The sequence below is a fragment of the Ranitomeya imitator genome, chromosome 1 (genome assembly GCF_032444005.1).
Source record: "Ranitomeya imitator isolate aRanImi1 chromosome 1, aRanImi1.pri, whole genome shotgun sequence".
NCBI classification, from domain to species: domain Eukaryota; kingdom Metazoa; phylum Chordata; class Amphibia; order Anura; family Dendrobatidae; genus Ranitomeya; species Ranitomeya imitator.
In genome coordinates this window covers 785,069,219-785,084,413 of record NC_091282.1, presented here as the reverse complement: position 1 = coordinate 785,084,413, position 15,195 = coordinate 785,069,219, and the positions used below count along the sequence as shown (strand labels likewise).

General features: G+C 46.9%; 1 protein-coding gene across 2 annotated transcripts in view; it reads left to right on the top strand.

Annotated features, from left to right (window-relative positions):
- LOC138647999 (alpha-1-antitrypsin-like) overlaps positions 1 to 14,278 on the top strand; it is a 73,056-nt gene extending 58,778 nt beyond the window's left edge. For both annotated transcript variants that reach the window (XM_069737444.1, XM_069737452.1), the window contains exons 4-5: positions 13,539 to 13,686; positions 14,041 to 14,278. In XM_069737444.1, coding sequence (XP_069593545.1) covers positions 13,539 to 13,686; positions 14,041 to 14,229 — 337 coding nt within the window. In that variant the 3' untranslated portion in view covers positions 14,230 to 14,278. The remainder of the gene's footprint in view (positions 1 to 13,538; positions 13,687 to 14,040) is intronic.
- Positions 14,279 to 15,195: the final 917 nt, after the last annotated feature.

The window sequence follows — 15,195 nt, the reverse complement described above, 5'->3', positions numbered from 1 at the left end:
CTTACTACTACAAAGATCCAGTAAGGGTACCTGAATCTGACGAAAATCCTCAAAGGACTGTCTTATCTCCGCTTCTTCCAAGAGAGACGAATTGAGCCTCCAAAAGCCTCTTCCCATCCGGAGGGTCTCTGTTACATTAATAGAAAACAAAATTAAACAGTGCTTGAGAACTCCACCTCAACAACAGACACTACTGAAGAGACAGCTTCCTTCTTTAAAGCATATCTATTCTAGATCTACAGTTAACTCTATGACGTGGCCTGGGGTGTGTCGAATGTGGACATCTACCAGGCGAGCCTCACTAACTATACTATTAAGGCCGGGGTCACACTAGACCGTAATACGGACGAGTGCAAGGCGATAAAAAATCGCATAGCACTCGTCCCAATGTTAATCAATGGGGCAGCTCCCATCATCCGATATTTTCTCGGCCGTATTCAGGATCCGAGTGAAATCGCAGCATGCTGCGATTGTCAGCGTTTCTCGGCCGAGAATCGCCAATGAAAGTCTATGGGGGTGAGAAAAAATCGCACAGCACACGGACCAGCAGTGTGACTTGCGAGAAATTCTCAGGCATTGGGCAGGTGACAGGAAAGGCTCAGCCATTATTTGCTCATTTTGCAAGTGTGTGAGAAAATCTCACCATACGGATGCCATACGGATGTCACACGGATGTCACACGGATCATTTAATGCGAGAAAATCGCATCCTCGCACTGCACACGGATCATTGTTTTGGTAACATTTGTGCGATTCTCGTCCGTCAAAAACGGACCGTTTTTTTATACGTTGTGTGTGTCCCCGGCCTAAGGGTGACGCTAAGGCCGGGGTCACACTAGACCGTAATACGGACGAGTGCAAGGCGATAAAAAATCGCATAGCACTCGTCCCAATGTTAATCAATGGGGCAGCTCCCATCATCCGATATTTTCTCGGCCGTATTCTGGATCCGAGTGAAATCGCAGCATGCTGCGATTGTCAGCGTTTCTCGGCCGAGAATCGCCAATGAAAGTCTATGGGGGTGAGAAAAAATAGCACAGCACACGGACCATCAGTGTGACTTGCGAGAAATTCTCAGGCATTGGGCAGGTGACAGGAAAGGCTCAGCCATTATTTGCTCATTTTGCAAGTGTGTGAGAAAATCTCACCATACGGATGCCATACGGATGTCACACGGATGTCACACGGATCATTTAATGCGAGAAAATCGCATCCTCGCACTGCACACGGAGCATTGTTTTGGTAACATTTGTGCGATTCTCTTCCGTCAAAAACGGACCGTTTTTTTATACGTTGTGTGTGTCCCCGGCCTTAGTCAGCTGGTCTTTGGAACTTTCTCTATCTCAGGGCCTTGTGACAGTATTGAAGTCCCCTCTAAAGACAACCTGCCGACTTGTAAAAAGGTTGATTCTCATAATGAGGCACTTTTGGTCCCACCTAGATTGGGGACCATAGATGTTAATTAGCTGGAGCTCCCCAGACAGCTCCCCATTTCTAATTCAATAACCCTTCAGCATTCCACCACTGTGGTGAACAGGACCGCCACTCCACTATACAGCTCGGCCGCAAGAGACCAATAGGAGGGCCCAAGTCTCCACTCCCTCTTAGCTTTAAACACGTCAGCCATGTTTGGCAGCCTGGTCTCTTGCAATAAAAAAGTCAGCTTCAACCCGGCTGAGAAAATCAAAGGCTGTTCCTTGGTCAGAGCAGGAGAAGATATTTTATCTCCCTTCTTTCTCTTCTTTTTGGTGCCGTACTTACGCTTGTCCTCTAGCCACTGCCTATTATCCTCATCCATACTTTCATAATGGGACGATTCAGAGGCAGTGGCGCTTTCCTCCCTGTGGATCCTCCTAATCACCTCATCCAACTCATCATCACTCTGGGCCTCAGAAACAAGACTGGCGTCCAGGACAGGAGGCAGCCCAGGGCTCGCCCAGCTCACTATCCTTTCTGTGCTTATCTAGATGCCTTAGTTGAGCAGGCGTCTTTTTATTGCTTTCCTCCTTGGCCCCTCAGCTCCCTCACTCCTGCTTGTCCCTTCCCCAGCAGAATCAGCCTCATGGCTTTCTCCCACTGGGTTCATGACTGCATTAGCGAAGGAGAGAGGACAACAGAATGGGTGACCTAACTCACCACACAGGTGGCACCTAATCTCCACACAAGATGCAGCAAGATGACCGATATCCCCACACATTGCACATTTCTGCACAGTGCATTTTGCACTGATGTGTATAGGGTCGCCACACCTGTGACAGAGCTTCGGTTGCCCCTGGTAGAAGACCAGGATATGATCCCTGCCCAGGAAGGCAGATGATGGAATGTGGGCAACTGTACCACCTGAGCGATACTATTTACCAAAAACATCCAGGCTTCCCGACCAGATACCAAACTCGTCACGGTTTTTCTTTGGCATCTCCATATCGCCCAAGCCACGTCATGATGTCATAAACAGGATAGTGACTATTTACAAGTCATCACAGTCATTTTCTTGACTTGGTTTTGGCGAGACACTGCCTGAATGGCAAAGTCTCTCCAGCCGGGCTCTTTTTTTGCCAGTTCATAATTTGTCCAGAAGAGCTCAAGCTCCTCTGACCGAACAAAGCTGACATCAAACGTAGGCGTGGAATAGGGATATATCAAGGTGTAGATGTCAATCGCCTTGAAGCTGATCCTCAGGAGGGGCTCCACCACCTTAGACCTTGGAGTACATGCATCACTGCCCCTCCATCGAAGACGGACCACATTCCTACGCACACTACTCAGCCCAGCTGTTGGGAGGGACCACACTGTATCTACCACTCTTGGCTCTTGGAAGGCCCCAAGGCCATGCCTCTCTATCCAGAAGGATAGATCAACCTCTCGACCCTCTGCCATTAGTGATCTCCCCCTTTTTTAGAGCCTCCAGGAGACTCCACTGCAACATGCCGCCTCCGGAGACTAGAGTCGGCGAGGACACCCTATTTCTCCTGATGGGCTCTGCCACCACTGGGGGGGGCTACTGGATCAGTAACCACATCCACACCAACAGCATCACTATTATCCACCTCCATAACCCCTCACCCTCCACCAAACCAGCAACCACACAACTTGACGAAGAATTTTCCTCATCCATACCCACCACCACATTCACTCCTTCTGGACCAGTGACAACAGGGGGTGACCTGTTAACCTCCGCATCATCAGGCACAAGGGGCTCAGTCTCCTCCACAGAACTGGAGGCGACTTCACCCCTGGTATTATGTATGCCCTCCACATCATCAGTTGATATTTTTCGCTGCTTTACTGTTGATACCAGACCCGCTAATCTGTCACCGCTGTGAGGTGCCTCTTATCCTTTATATCAGCATCTTGTTGACCAATGGTGCCAACACAGAATAGGAATTTGGTGGGAGGACCATAGCTCATAGCCCCAGCAACCGCCTCACACTCCCGCCGCGTCTCAACTAAGTGATCAGCGGCAACAACATTCAGGGGCGCTGAGGCTACTGGAGCTGTCCCCGACAATGAGCCACTCCCCCTCCCACTGAGGAGCGCACCACAGTATCGTGGCCTGAAAGTACGCCCACCGCTAGGCCGCCCTCACTGTCCAGCCTCTTGGCTGATGCACCTGCTGCTACGTTCCTGCTACTGCAAGCATAGACGGAACTCTGCGCCTCACTATGTTTCTTTGTAATCTCCCCGCACCTTTGCACCGGGTCCACAGCAGAGCCTGGGCTTGGCTAATCAATGTGACTTAAACAGCGAGTTGACCTTGCAGCCGACTCAGGGTGTAAAGGGAGGGAGGCATACACATAGCTTACCGCTTCCTGCAGTTTTGGCTTGATGTTGTCACTGTCCTCCTCAGAGCTAGCAGAACTCCTCCCAAATGCCAATGTCGCCTGTCTTGCAGGGAGCTCGCTGCACATGGCCTGTGGTTGACTTTGCAAGCTGCCAGGTGTGGATTTCTGCTGGTCATCATCCTCCTCATCATCATCCACCTGGCTCTCAGGCTGCAGCTCCATCTGCCTTTGGTCTCTGATGTTAACCATAACTCTGAATCAATCTTTATTCAGTAGTTTTTCTTTAAATGGTCCACTTTTTTCTCTAATAAAATCTTTCCTCACTTCAATCTCATTAATTTCAAGCTTAAGTCTCTTTACTTCCACCTGAAGTTGAATCGTCCTTGGTTTGGAGGAACCTGCAACATTTGCACTTGTGCAGCGTGGCTCCTCACGGAGCCTCCTAATGGTCATGCTCGATTCTTCATACTCATGGAGGTGGCTCATGACCCAGGAGCCATAGGTTGACACAGACTTCCGGGGTCTCTGCAGCCCCCAACCTCCCTCAGTGAGGTTGGCCTCACCTCCGTGAGCACTCAGCTTTCCTCCGGAAGGACCGCCATGTTGCATGCTTGCCGGTTTCTCCTCTATGTTGGAAGCCTTGCGGCTTCTCTGGGTCTCTGCAGACCTGGGTGAAGTAGAAACCCCATTGCTGCGACTCCTGATAGAGCGTCTCACCCCCGAGTCCTCTGATTTGCAGGTTGGTTGATGGCTCTTCTGCCACTCGCCGGCCTGGCCCGGGAAACAGAAGTCTGAGACTTTGGTCCTTCACTCATCCCAGGAAACCCACTCCTTCCCTGGGTAAGAGAGAGAGCAGATCCCCAGGTGGTGCTTCTCAATGCTCAGGAGTAGAGTTGAGCGACTTTTACATTTTTAGGATCGGGTTGGGTTTCGCGAAACCCGACTTTGTCAAAAGTCGGGTCGGGTGAAATCGGAGGATTATTGCGAAAAGTCGGGGACCGACTGAAACACGAAACCCAATGCAAGTCAAAGGGGAATCAAAGTCGGCAGTGAGTGGAGGACAGGAAAACACCTACAGTGCCCATTTTAATGCCAAAAACATCAATTCTTATTACTTAAGCTTGTCAATCTTAATTTACTTGATAATAATAGTTAGGCATTGAAAACTGGGGGTGATTTTGGCTAAAGTTGTGGGGGGGTAGGGCTGGCTCAAGATTTTCGTGGGCCCAGGAAACGCGAAATACGTCACGGTGGTGGAGCAGGGAGAGGTAAGTATTTCAACTTTGCAAGTGCTGTGATCCTGAGCAAGCAGGGGGGGCCCACTCGTTGGCACTGGCACAGGGTCCCTCATAGTATGGCGGTGTGTTTGACGGCGGGTGGCGCCTCCCACTGCCAGAGACACTTTTGCATACTATGAGGGGCCCTGTGCCACTGCCAACGATTTTGCCCCCCCCCACCTGATGAAGTAACCTGCACTTTCATCTGCACCTTCTTCTTTGTCCCCGTGTAAGGTGGTATAGTATGCGGGAAGGGGAACCTGACTTTCAGCAGGGTCAGATTCTGGCTGTGTAGAGTGCAAGGGGAATGTAGTGGTCAGGGTCAATGTACCAGCACACTCATCTAGCAGTGGCTGGGCAATGGGCAGGATGTGGAGGAAACACAGATATAGGCCCAAATAATAAAGTAGGCTAAATGCAGTTCAAAATTGGTAACAGGACTAAACAGGCGGCATTGCTTTGTTCAGTGGAGGACAACTGTAATGAGTGGCAGACACACAGACACAGTTTGTAGGCCCAAATGATAAAGTAGGCTAAATGCAGTTCAAAATTGGTAACAGGACTAAACAGGCGGCATTGCTTTGTTCAGTGGAGGACAACTGTAATGAGTGGCAGACACAGTTAGTAGGGCCAAATAATAAAGTAGGCTAAAGGCAGTTCAAAATTAGTAACAGGAATAAACAGGCGGCATTGCTTTGTTCAGTGGAGGACAACTGTAATGAGTGGCAGACACGCAGACACACAGACACAGTTAGTAGGACCATATGATAAAGTAGGCTAAGTGCAGTTCAAAATTAGTAACAGGAATAAACAGGCGGCATTGCTTTGTTCAGTGGAGGACAACTGTAATGAGTGGCAGACACACAGACACAGTTAGTAGGCCCAAATGATAAAGTAGGCTAAATGCAGTTCAAAATTGATAACAGGACTAAACAGGCGGCATTGCTTTATTCAGTGGAGGACAACTGTAATGAGTGGCAGACACAGTTAGTAGGCCCAAATAATAAAGTGGGCTAAATGTCTCAACCATCTTCCCTCCCTAACTATATCCCTTCTTCTGATGAAGCTGCAGCAACCTCTCCCTATGCTAAGATCGGCAGAAGTAAGATGGCGGTCGGCGTGAACGCCACTTTATAGCCCCTGTGACGCCGCAGAAAGCAAGCCAATCAAAGTCATGCCCTTCTCTAAGATGGTGTGTGTTATGACCTGGTGGTCAGGACAATAATGGACCTGGTGGATAAGAGCACACGGAATGACCTGATAGTTACTGATAATATAGGACGAGCTCTGGGACGTGGGAACTCTGCTGACCGCAATCCCTAATCCTATCAACCACACTAGAAATAGCCGTGGATTGCTCCTAACGCTCCCTATGCAACTCGGCACAGCCTAAGGAACTAGCTAGCCCTAAAGATAGAAAAATAAAGCCTACCTTGCCTCAGAGAAATTCACCAAAGGAAAACGCAGCCCCCCACATATAATGACTGTGAGTAAAGATGAAAATACAAACACAGAGATGAAATAGATTAAGCAAAGTGAGGCCCGACTTACTGAACAGACTGAGGATAGGAAAGGTAGCTTTGCGTTCAGCACAAAAACCTACAAAAAGACCACGCAGAGGGCGCAAAAAGACCCTCCGCACCGACTCACGGTGTGGAGGCGCTCCCTCTGCGTCCCAGAGCTTCCAGCAAGCAAGAAGAATCAAAATAGCAAGCTGGACAGAAAAATAGCAAACCAGAGAAAAACAAGCAGTCACTTAGCTTCTGCTGGGAAGACAGGTCACAAGAACGATCCAGGAGTGAACTAGACCAATACTGGAACATTGAAAGGTGGCATGGAGCAAAGATCTAAGTGGAGTTAAATAGAGCAGCCAGCTAACGAATTAACCTCGTCACCTGTAGAAGGAAACTCAGAAACACCCACAGCCACCAGAGAAAGTCCATGGACAGAACCAGCCGAAGTACCATTCATGACCACAGGAGGGAGCCCGACAACAGAATTCACAACAGTACCCCCCCCTTGAGGAGGGGTCACCGAACCCTCACCAGAGCCCCCAGGCCGACCAGGATGAGCCAAATGAAAGGCACGAACCAGATCGGCAGCATGAACATCAGAGGAAAAAACCCAGGAATTATCTTCCTGACCATAACCCTTCCACTTGACCAGGTACTGGAGTTTCCGTCTCGAAATACGAGAATCCAAAATCTTCTCCACCACATACTCCAACTCCCCCTCAACCAACACCGGGGCAGGAGGATCAACGGATGGAACCACAGGCGCCACGTATCTCCGCAACAACGACCTATGGAACACATTATGGATGGCAAAAGAAGCAGGAAGGGCCAAACGAAATGACACAGGATTGATAACCTCAGAAATCTTATACAGACCAATGAACCGAGGCTTAAACTTATGAGAGGAAACCTTCATAGGAACATAACGAGACGACAACCAAACCAAATCCCCAACACGAAGTCGGGGACCCACACAACGCCGGCGGTTAGCAAAACGTTGAGCCTTCTCCTGGGACAATGTCAAATTGTCCACCACATGAGTCCAAATCTGCTGCAACCTATCCACCACAGTATCTACACCAGGACAGTCCGAAGACTCAACCTGCCCTGAAGAGAAACGCGGATGGAAACCAGAATTGCAGAAAAACGGCGAAACCAAAGTAACCGAGCTGGCCCGATTATTAAGGGCGAACTCAGCCAACGGCAAAAAGGACACCCAATCATCCTGATCAGCAGAAACAAAGCATCTCAGATATGTTTCCAAAGTCTGATTAGTTCGTTCGGTTTGGCCATTTGTCTGAGGATGGAAAGCCGAGGAAAAAGACAAATCAATGCCCATCCTAGCACAAAAAAATCGCCAAAACCTCGAAACAAACTGGGAACCTCTGTCAGAAACGATGTTCTCCGGCATACCATGTAAACGAACCACATGCTGGAAAAATAATGGCACCAAATCAGAGGAGGAAGGCAATTTAGACAAAGGTACCAAATGGACCATCTTAGAAAAGCGATCACAAGCCACCCAAATGACCGACATCTTTTGAGAGACAGGGAGATCCGAAATAAAATCCATAGAAATATGCGTCCAGGGCCTCTTCGGGACCGGCAAGGGCAAAAGCAATCCACTGGCACGAGAACAGCAGGGCTTAGCCCGAGCACAAGTCCCACAGGACTGCACAAAAGAACGCACATCCCATGACAAAGACGGCCACCAAAAGGATCTAGCCACCAAATCTCTGGTACCAAAGATTCCAGGATGCCCAGCCAACACTGAACAATGAATTTCAGAGATAACTCTACTAGTCCATCTATCAGGGACAAACAGTTTCTCTGCTGGGCAACGGTCAGGTCTATCAGCCTGAAATTTTTGCAGCACCCGCCGCAAATCAGGGGAGATGGCAGACAAAATTACCCCCTCTTTGAGAATACCCGCCGGCTCAGGAACACCCGGAGAGTCAGGCACAAAACTCCTTGACAGGGCATCAGCCTTCACATTCTTAGAGCCCGGAAGGTACGAAACCACAAAATCAAAACGGGAGAAAAATAACGACCATCGAGCCTGTCTCGGATTCATACGTTTGGCAGACTCAAGATAAGTCAAATTCTTGTGATCTGTCAAGACCACCACGCGATGCTTGGCTCCTTCAAGCCAATGACGCCACTCCTCGAATGCCCACTTCATGGCCAACAACTCTCGATTACCAACATCATAATTGCGCTCAGCAGGCGAAAACTTTCTAGAAAAGAAAGCACATGGCTTCATCACCGAGCCATCAGAACTTCTTTGCGACAAAACAGCCCCAGCTCCAATCTCAGAAGCATCAACCTCAACCTGAAATGGGAGCGAAACATCTGGCTGGCACAACACAGGGGCAGAAGAAAAACGACGCTTCAACTCCTGAAAAGCCTCTACAGCTGCAGAAGACCAATTGACCACATCAGCACCCTTCTTGGTCAAATCAGTCAACGGTTTAGCAACACTAGAAAAATTAGCGATGAAGCGCCGATAAAAATTAGCAAAGCCCAGGAACTTTTGCAGGCTCTTCACAGATGTCGGCTGAGTCCAATCGTAAATGGCTTGGACTTTAACAGGGTCCATCTCGATAGTAGAAGGGGAAAAAATGAACCCCAAAAATGAAACGTTCTGAACTCCAAAGAGACACTTTGACCCCTTCACAAACAAGGAATTCGCACGAAGGACCTGGAACACCATTCTGACCTGCTTCACATGAGACTCCCAATCATCCGAAAAGACCAAAATATCATCCAAATACACAATCAGGAATTTATCCAGGTACTCTCGGAAGATGTCATGCATAAGGACTGAAATACTGATGGAGCATTGGAAAGCCCGAATGGCATAACCAGGTACTCAAAATGGCCCTCGGGCGTATTAAATGCTGTTTTCCATTCATCGCCTTGTTTAATACGCACAAGATTATACGCCCCTCGAAGATCTATCTTGGTGAACCAACTAGCCCCTTTAATACGAGCAAACAAATCAGACAGCAATGGCAAAGGATACTGAAATTTGACTGTAATTTTATTCAGAAGGTGGTAATCAATACAAGGTCTCAAAGAACCATCCTTCTTGGTCACAAAAAAGAACCCTGCTCCTAACGGTGATGACGACGGGCGAATATGACCTTTCTCCAAGGATTCCTTTATATAACTCCGCATAGCGGTGTGTTCTGGCACAGATAAATTGAACAGTCAGCCCTTAGGAAACTTACTACCAGGAATCAAATTAATTGCACAATCGCAATCCCTATGAGGAGGTAGGGCACTGGCTTTGGGCTCATCAAATACATCCCGATAATCCGACAAAAACTCTGGAACTTCAGAAGGAGTGGAAGATGAAATAGACAAAAATGGAACATCACCATGTACCCCCTGGCAACCCCTGCTGGACACAGACATAGATTTCCAGTCCAATACTGGATTATGAACCTGTAGCCATGGCAACCCCAAAACGACCACATCATGCAGATTATGCAACACCAGAAAGCGGATATCCTCCTGATGTGCAGGAGCCATGCACATGGTCAATTGGGTCCAGTACTGAGGCTTATTCTTGGCCAAAAGCGTAGCATCAATTCCTCTCAATGGAATAGGATACTGCAAGGGCTCCAAGAAAAAACCACAGCGCCTAGCATACTCCAAGTCCATCAAATTCAGGGCAGCGCCTGAATCCACAAATGCCATAACAGAATAGGATGACAAAGAACAAATCAGAGTAATGGACAATAGAAATTTAGACTGTACCGTACCAATGGTGTCAGACCTAGCGAACCGCTTAGTGCGCTTAGGACAATCGGAGATAGCATGAGTGGAATCACCACAGTAAAAACATAGCCCATTCCGACGTCTGTGTTCTTGCCGTTCAGCTCTGGTCAAAGTCCTATCACATTGCATAGGCTCAGGCCCATGCTCAGATAGTACCGCCAAATGGTGCACAGCTTTACGCTCACGCAAGCGTCGATCGATCTGAATGGCCAAAGACATAGACTCATTCAGACCAGCAGGCATGGGAAATCCCACCATGACATCCTTAAGGGCTTCAGAGAGACCCTTTCTGAAGATTGCTGCCAGGGCACATTCATTCCACTGAGTGAGCACAGACCACTTTCTAAACTTCTGACAATATATCTCCGCTTCATCCTGACCCTGACACAGAGCCAGCAAGATTTTCTCTGCCTGATCCACTGAATTAGGTTCGTCATAAAGCAATCCAAGCGCCAGGAAAAACGCATCAACATCACGCAATGCCGGATCTCCTGGCGCAAGGGAAAATGCCCAGTCTTGAGGGTCACCGCGTAACAAAGAAATAATGATCTTTACTTGTTAAACAGGGTCACCTGAGGAGCGAGGTTTCAAGGCAAGAAACAATTTACAATTATTTTTGAAATTCAAGAACTTAGATCTATCACCAAAAAACAAATCAGGAATTGGAATCCTAGGCTCTGACATCGGATTCTGTACCACAAAATCTTGAATGTTTTGTACACTTATAGTGAGATTATCCATCAAAGAGGACAGACCTTGAATGTCCATGTCTACACCTGTGTTCTGAACCACCCAGATGTAAAGGGGAAAAGAGAAACAAAACACACTGCAAAGAAAAAAAAATGGTCTCAGAACTTCTCTTATCCCTCTATTGAGATGCATTAGTACTTTGGGCCACCTGTACTGTTATGACCTGGTGGTCAGGACAATAATGGACCTGGTGGATAAGAGCACACGGAATGACCTGATAGTTACTGATAATATAGGACGAGCTCTGGGACGTGGGAACTCTGCTGACCGCAATCCCTAATCCTATCAACCACACTAGAAATAGCCGTGGATTGCTCCTAACGCTCCCTATGCAACTCGGCACAGCCTAAGGAACTAGCTAGCCCTGAAGATAGAAAAATAAAGCCTACCTTGCCTCAGAGAAATTCCCCAAAGTAAAAGGCAGCCCCCCACATATAATGACTGTGAGTAAAGATGAAAATACAAACACAGAGATGAAATAGATTAAGCAAAGTGAGGCCCGACTTACTGAACAGACTGAGGATAGGAAAGGTAGCTTTGCGGTCAGCACAAAAACCTACAAAAAGACCACGCAGAGGGCGCAAAAAGACCCTCCGCACCGACTCACGGTGCGGAGGCGCTCCCTCTGCGTCCCAGAGCTTCCAGCAAGCAAGAACAATCAAAATGGCAAGCTGGACAGAAAAATAGCAAACCAGAGAAAAACAAGCAGTCACTTAGCTTCTGCTGGGAAGACAGGTCACAAGAATGATCCAGGAGTGAACTAGACCAATACTGGAACATTGACAGGTGGCATGGAGCAAAGATCTAAGTGGAGTTAAATAGAGCATCCAGCTAACGAATTAACCTCGTCACCTGTGGAAGGAAACTCAGAAACACCCACAGCCACCAGAGAAAGTCCATGGACAGAACCAGCCGAAGTACCATTCATGACCACAGGAGGGAGCCCGACAACAGAATTCACAACAGGTGTGGACCGAGACCTATGTCATCACGCTGCCCACACTCTGCGTCCTCCTTCATTGGCTGAAAAATGGCGCTGAAAGCATCATACGAAACGCGACATTGGCGCGAAGATCGCCGACCTCATGGCCGATCCCACACTAGGATCGGGTCGGGTTTCACGAAACCCAACTTTGCCGAAAGTCAGCGATTTTTTAATTTGTACGATCCATTTCGCTCAACCCTACTCAGGAGCACATAGCAGGGTCGGCAGTGAACACTCCCACAATCACCACAGCAAGCAACAGCTGAAAAGAGCTGCACTCACTTTTCTGCGGGTGCAGTCACTGTGTACATACTTTATATTACTGATCCTGTACTGATCCTGAGTTACATCCTGTATTATACTCCAGAACTGCACTCACTATTCTGCTGGTGCTGTGACGGTGTACATACATTACATTACAGATCCCTTACTGAACCCGAGTTATATCCTGTATTATAATCCACAGCTGCACTCACTATTCTGCTGGTGCAGTCACTGTTTACATACATTACTTTACTGATCCTGTACTGATCGTGAGTTACATCCTATATTATACCTCAGAGCTGCACTAACACTAACACGCCTGCTATTTACAGGCTGTGCCTGGCATGTTATTCATCCTGTGTGCAAGTTAGTTGCTCAGTATGTTTTTGTAGATGAAAATTAACTTGTTATTATTGTAATGGCACAATTAAAAAAATATGATTGCAGTGTGAACATGGACATTTTAGTGGGACATTTATATGATACTAGATGGCAGCCCGATTCTAAAGAATCGGGAGTCTAGAATCCATATTTACTTTATTTATTCAAATGTAAGAATAATACAATTAATAAATAATAGTAAGAAAGAACAAAAATAATAGGCAGTATATGGAGAAAACACCAAACAAAAGTTCAAAATTGGTGTGAAAATGTCACTGAACCACTTCACAACTAAATATATATAGTTTTGGTAAATGGTATTATCATTTTTTTGACGAAATTCGGCAGGAGCTTGAAGAGCAACGTCACTGGGCCCGCCTCCACGCAGTAGAAACTTGCTGTGAGGTAAAAATTCAAAAATCACACCAAAATGGCGGGCGGAGTGTGTCACAGTACGGCACGTTTCTGATTGGTCGCTCGCAGCAGGCGGCAACCAATCAGACACTGGACACTGTTGACGTCACTTATCTCCGGACATTAGCTCCGGACATTAGCTCCGGACATTAGCTCCGGACATTAGCTCCGCACATTAGCTCCGGACATTAGCTCCGGACAAAGCCACGGAAGTTGGCAGAAATTGCAGGAAGTAGTATTCTAGGCAATTAATCTCTGGACATTAGCTCCGGACATTAGCTCCGGACATTAGCTCCGGACAAAGCCACGGAAGTTGGCACAAATTGCAGGAAGTAGTATTCTAGGCAATTATATATTAGATAATGAGACTTCTTCCCTTTGCACAGAGAGATTATTCTATCAATTCCAAAATTTTCAATCTCCGGAGAGCTAGATCTTGTGAAGGAACTAGAACATTTTGGTATCATAGAGGTATTTTCTGATGACGCCGACCTATCCGGAATTACGGGAGACTCCAGGCTAAAAGTGTCAAAGGTAAAAATTAATTTTGGGTTTGAGCAAAGAATCATTTTCAGGGGCTGAATCTCTTTAATGAGACTGACTGGAACCACATTGGCAATGCTCAATGGGGAAAATTATGTAAGCTAGTGTGTCCCTCCCAATATAATTTAGTAAAAAAAGACATTTTTATTAAAATAGTTTGTGCAAAGATTTGAGCATCATTTGTCCTGCAGAACACGGCCAGTTGCCTTCTCTGTTCATTGCAGCTGATTCTTGGGGGACTTGTGGGAGAGAATGTTCCTAATTTGACCACCCCCTTAAAGAATCAATAAGAGAGCAGGTGATCAAATGTATGTTTTATGACTTTTCTGCTCTCAACCTCTGTAGGCTGTCCATAAAGCCGTGCTGAAAGTGGATGAGGAGGGAACCGAAGCCGCTGCAGCCACGGCCATTGGGATAACGAAGTTCAGTCTTCCACCACGCGTCACATTTGACCGACCGTTCTTATTCACCATCTACAACAAAGATATTTCTACCGATATTTTCACTGGAAGAATAATAAACCCACTAAAATAGAATGAGTTCCAGCACATTTGTCACACAATAAAGCACTGTGTCTACTCTCTGTGGTGTTCTTACTCTAGTCTTGTGTTATCAGGGTTACAGCAGCTGCACTAACATTATGTATATCCCTCCATGACTGTTGCCGCCAACCACTGTCCTTAGCTGTAACTCGTTAGTGGAGGGGCACTGGCCAGCAGAGTATTCAATAAGTTGAGTACAGGATTTTTTTGTTGTATTTCACCTATACCTTTCTAGCAGGGCTGGTTTTACACCAAGTGGGGCCCTGGGCAAAAATGTATAGTGGGGCCCAAAATGCTCACATATTACACATCACACGGTTGCATTTACATACACAGAGTTCAGACCACTAAACGAGCATGATTGACAATATTGAAGTTGTTTGGTGCTAGTTTATCGGCCTCTTTACACGATGACAAATTTTGGGCAGAGAACAATCACCAGTAGATCAATCTGTCCCCATAAAGTATCATATTATTAGCAGCACATCTGCAGTTTGCACCGAGTGATTTGCTGATGAGATCAATGGTTTTTGTTCCACCAAAAACAATCCAATGGCCCAATGAATGAGCAGCATTTTGCTCATTTGTTGGTCGTTTGCTGTCATGTTTACACCTATAAACTCTTGTCTTTGCAGTTGAGATTTGTAAGTGGATGTTACATACACACACAGTATGTGACATACACATTGTGTGTTACACACATATACTGTATGTCTATGCTAGTGTTGAGCATTCCGAGACTAAAATATCGGGTATCGACCGATATTCGCTGTATCGGAGTTCTGATACTGAGTTCCGATACTTTTAGAATATCGAGTACCGGAATCGGAAGTTCCCATAATGCAATGAGCCAGTTTGATTTAATTCAGCCAATGAGGATCCTAAGAAGTGTGGGCACATCCTGTTAGGCATGTTAACTAATGGCATGGCTGTGATTGGCTGCTGAAATGATGTCCTG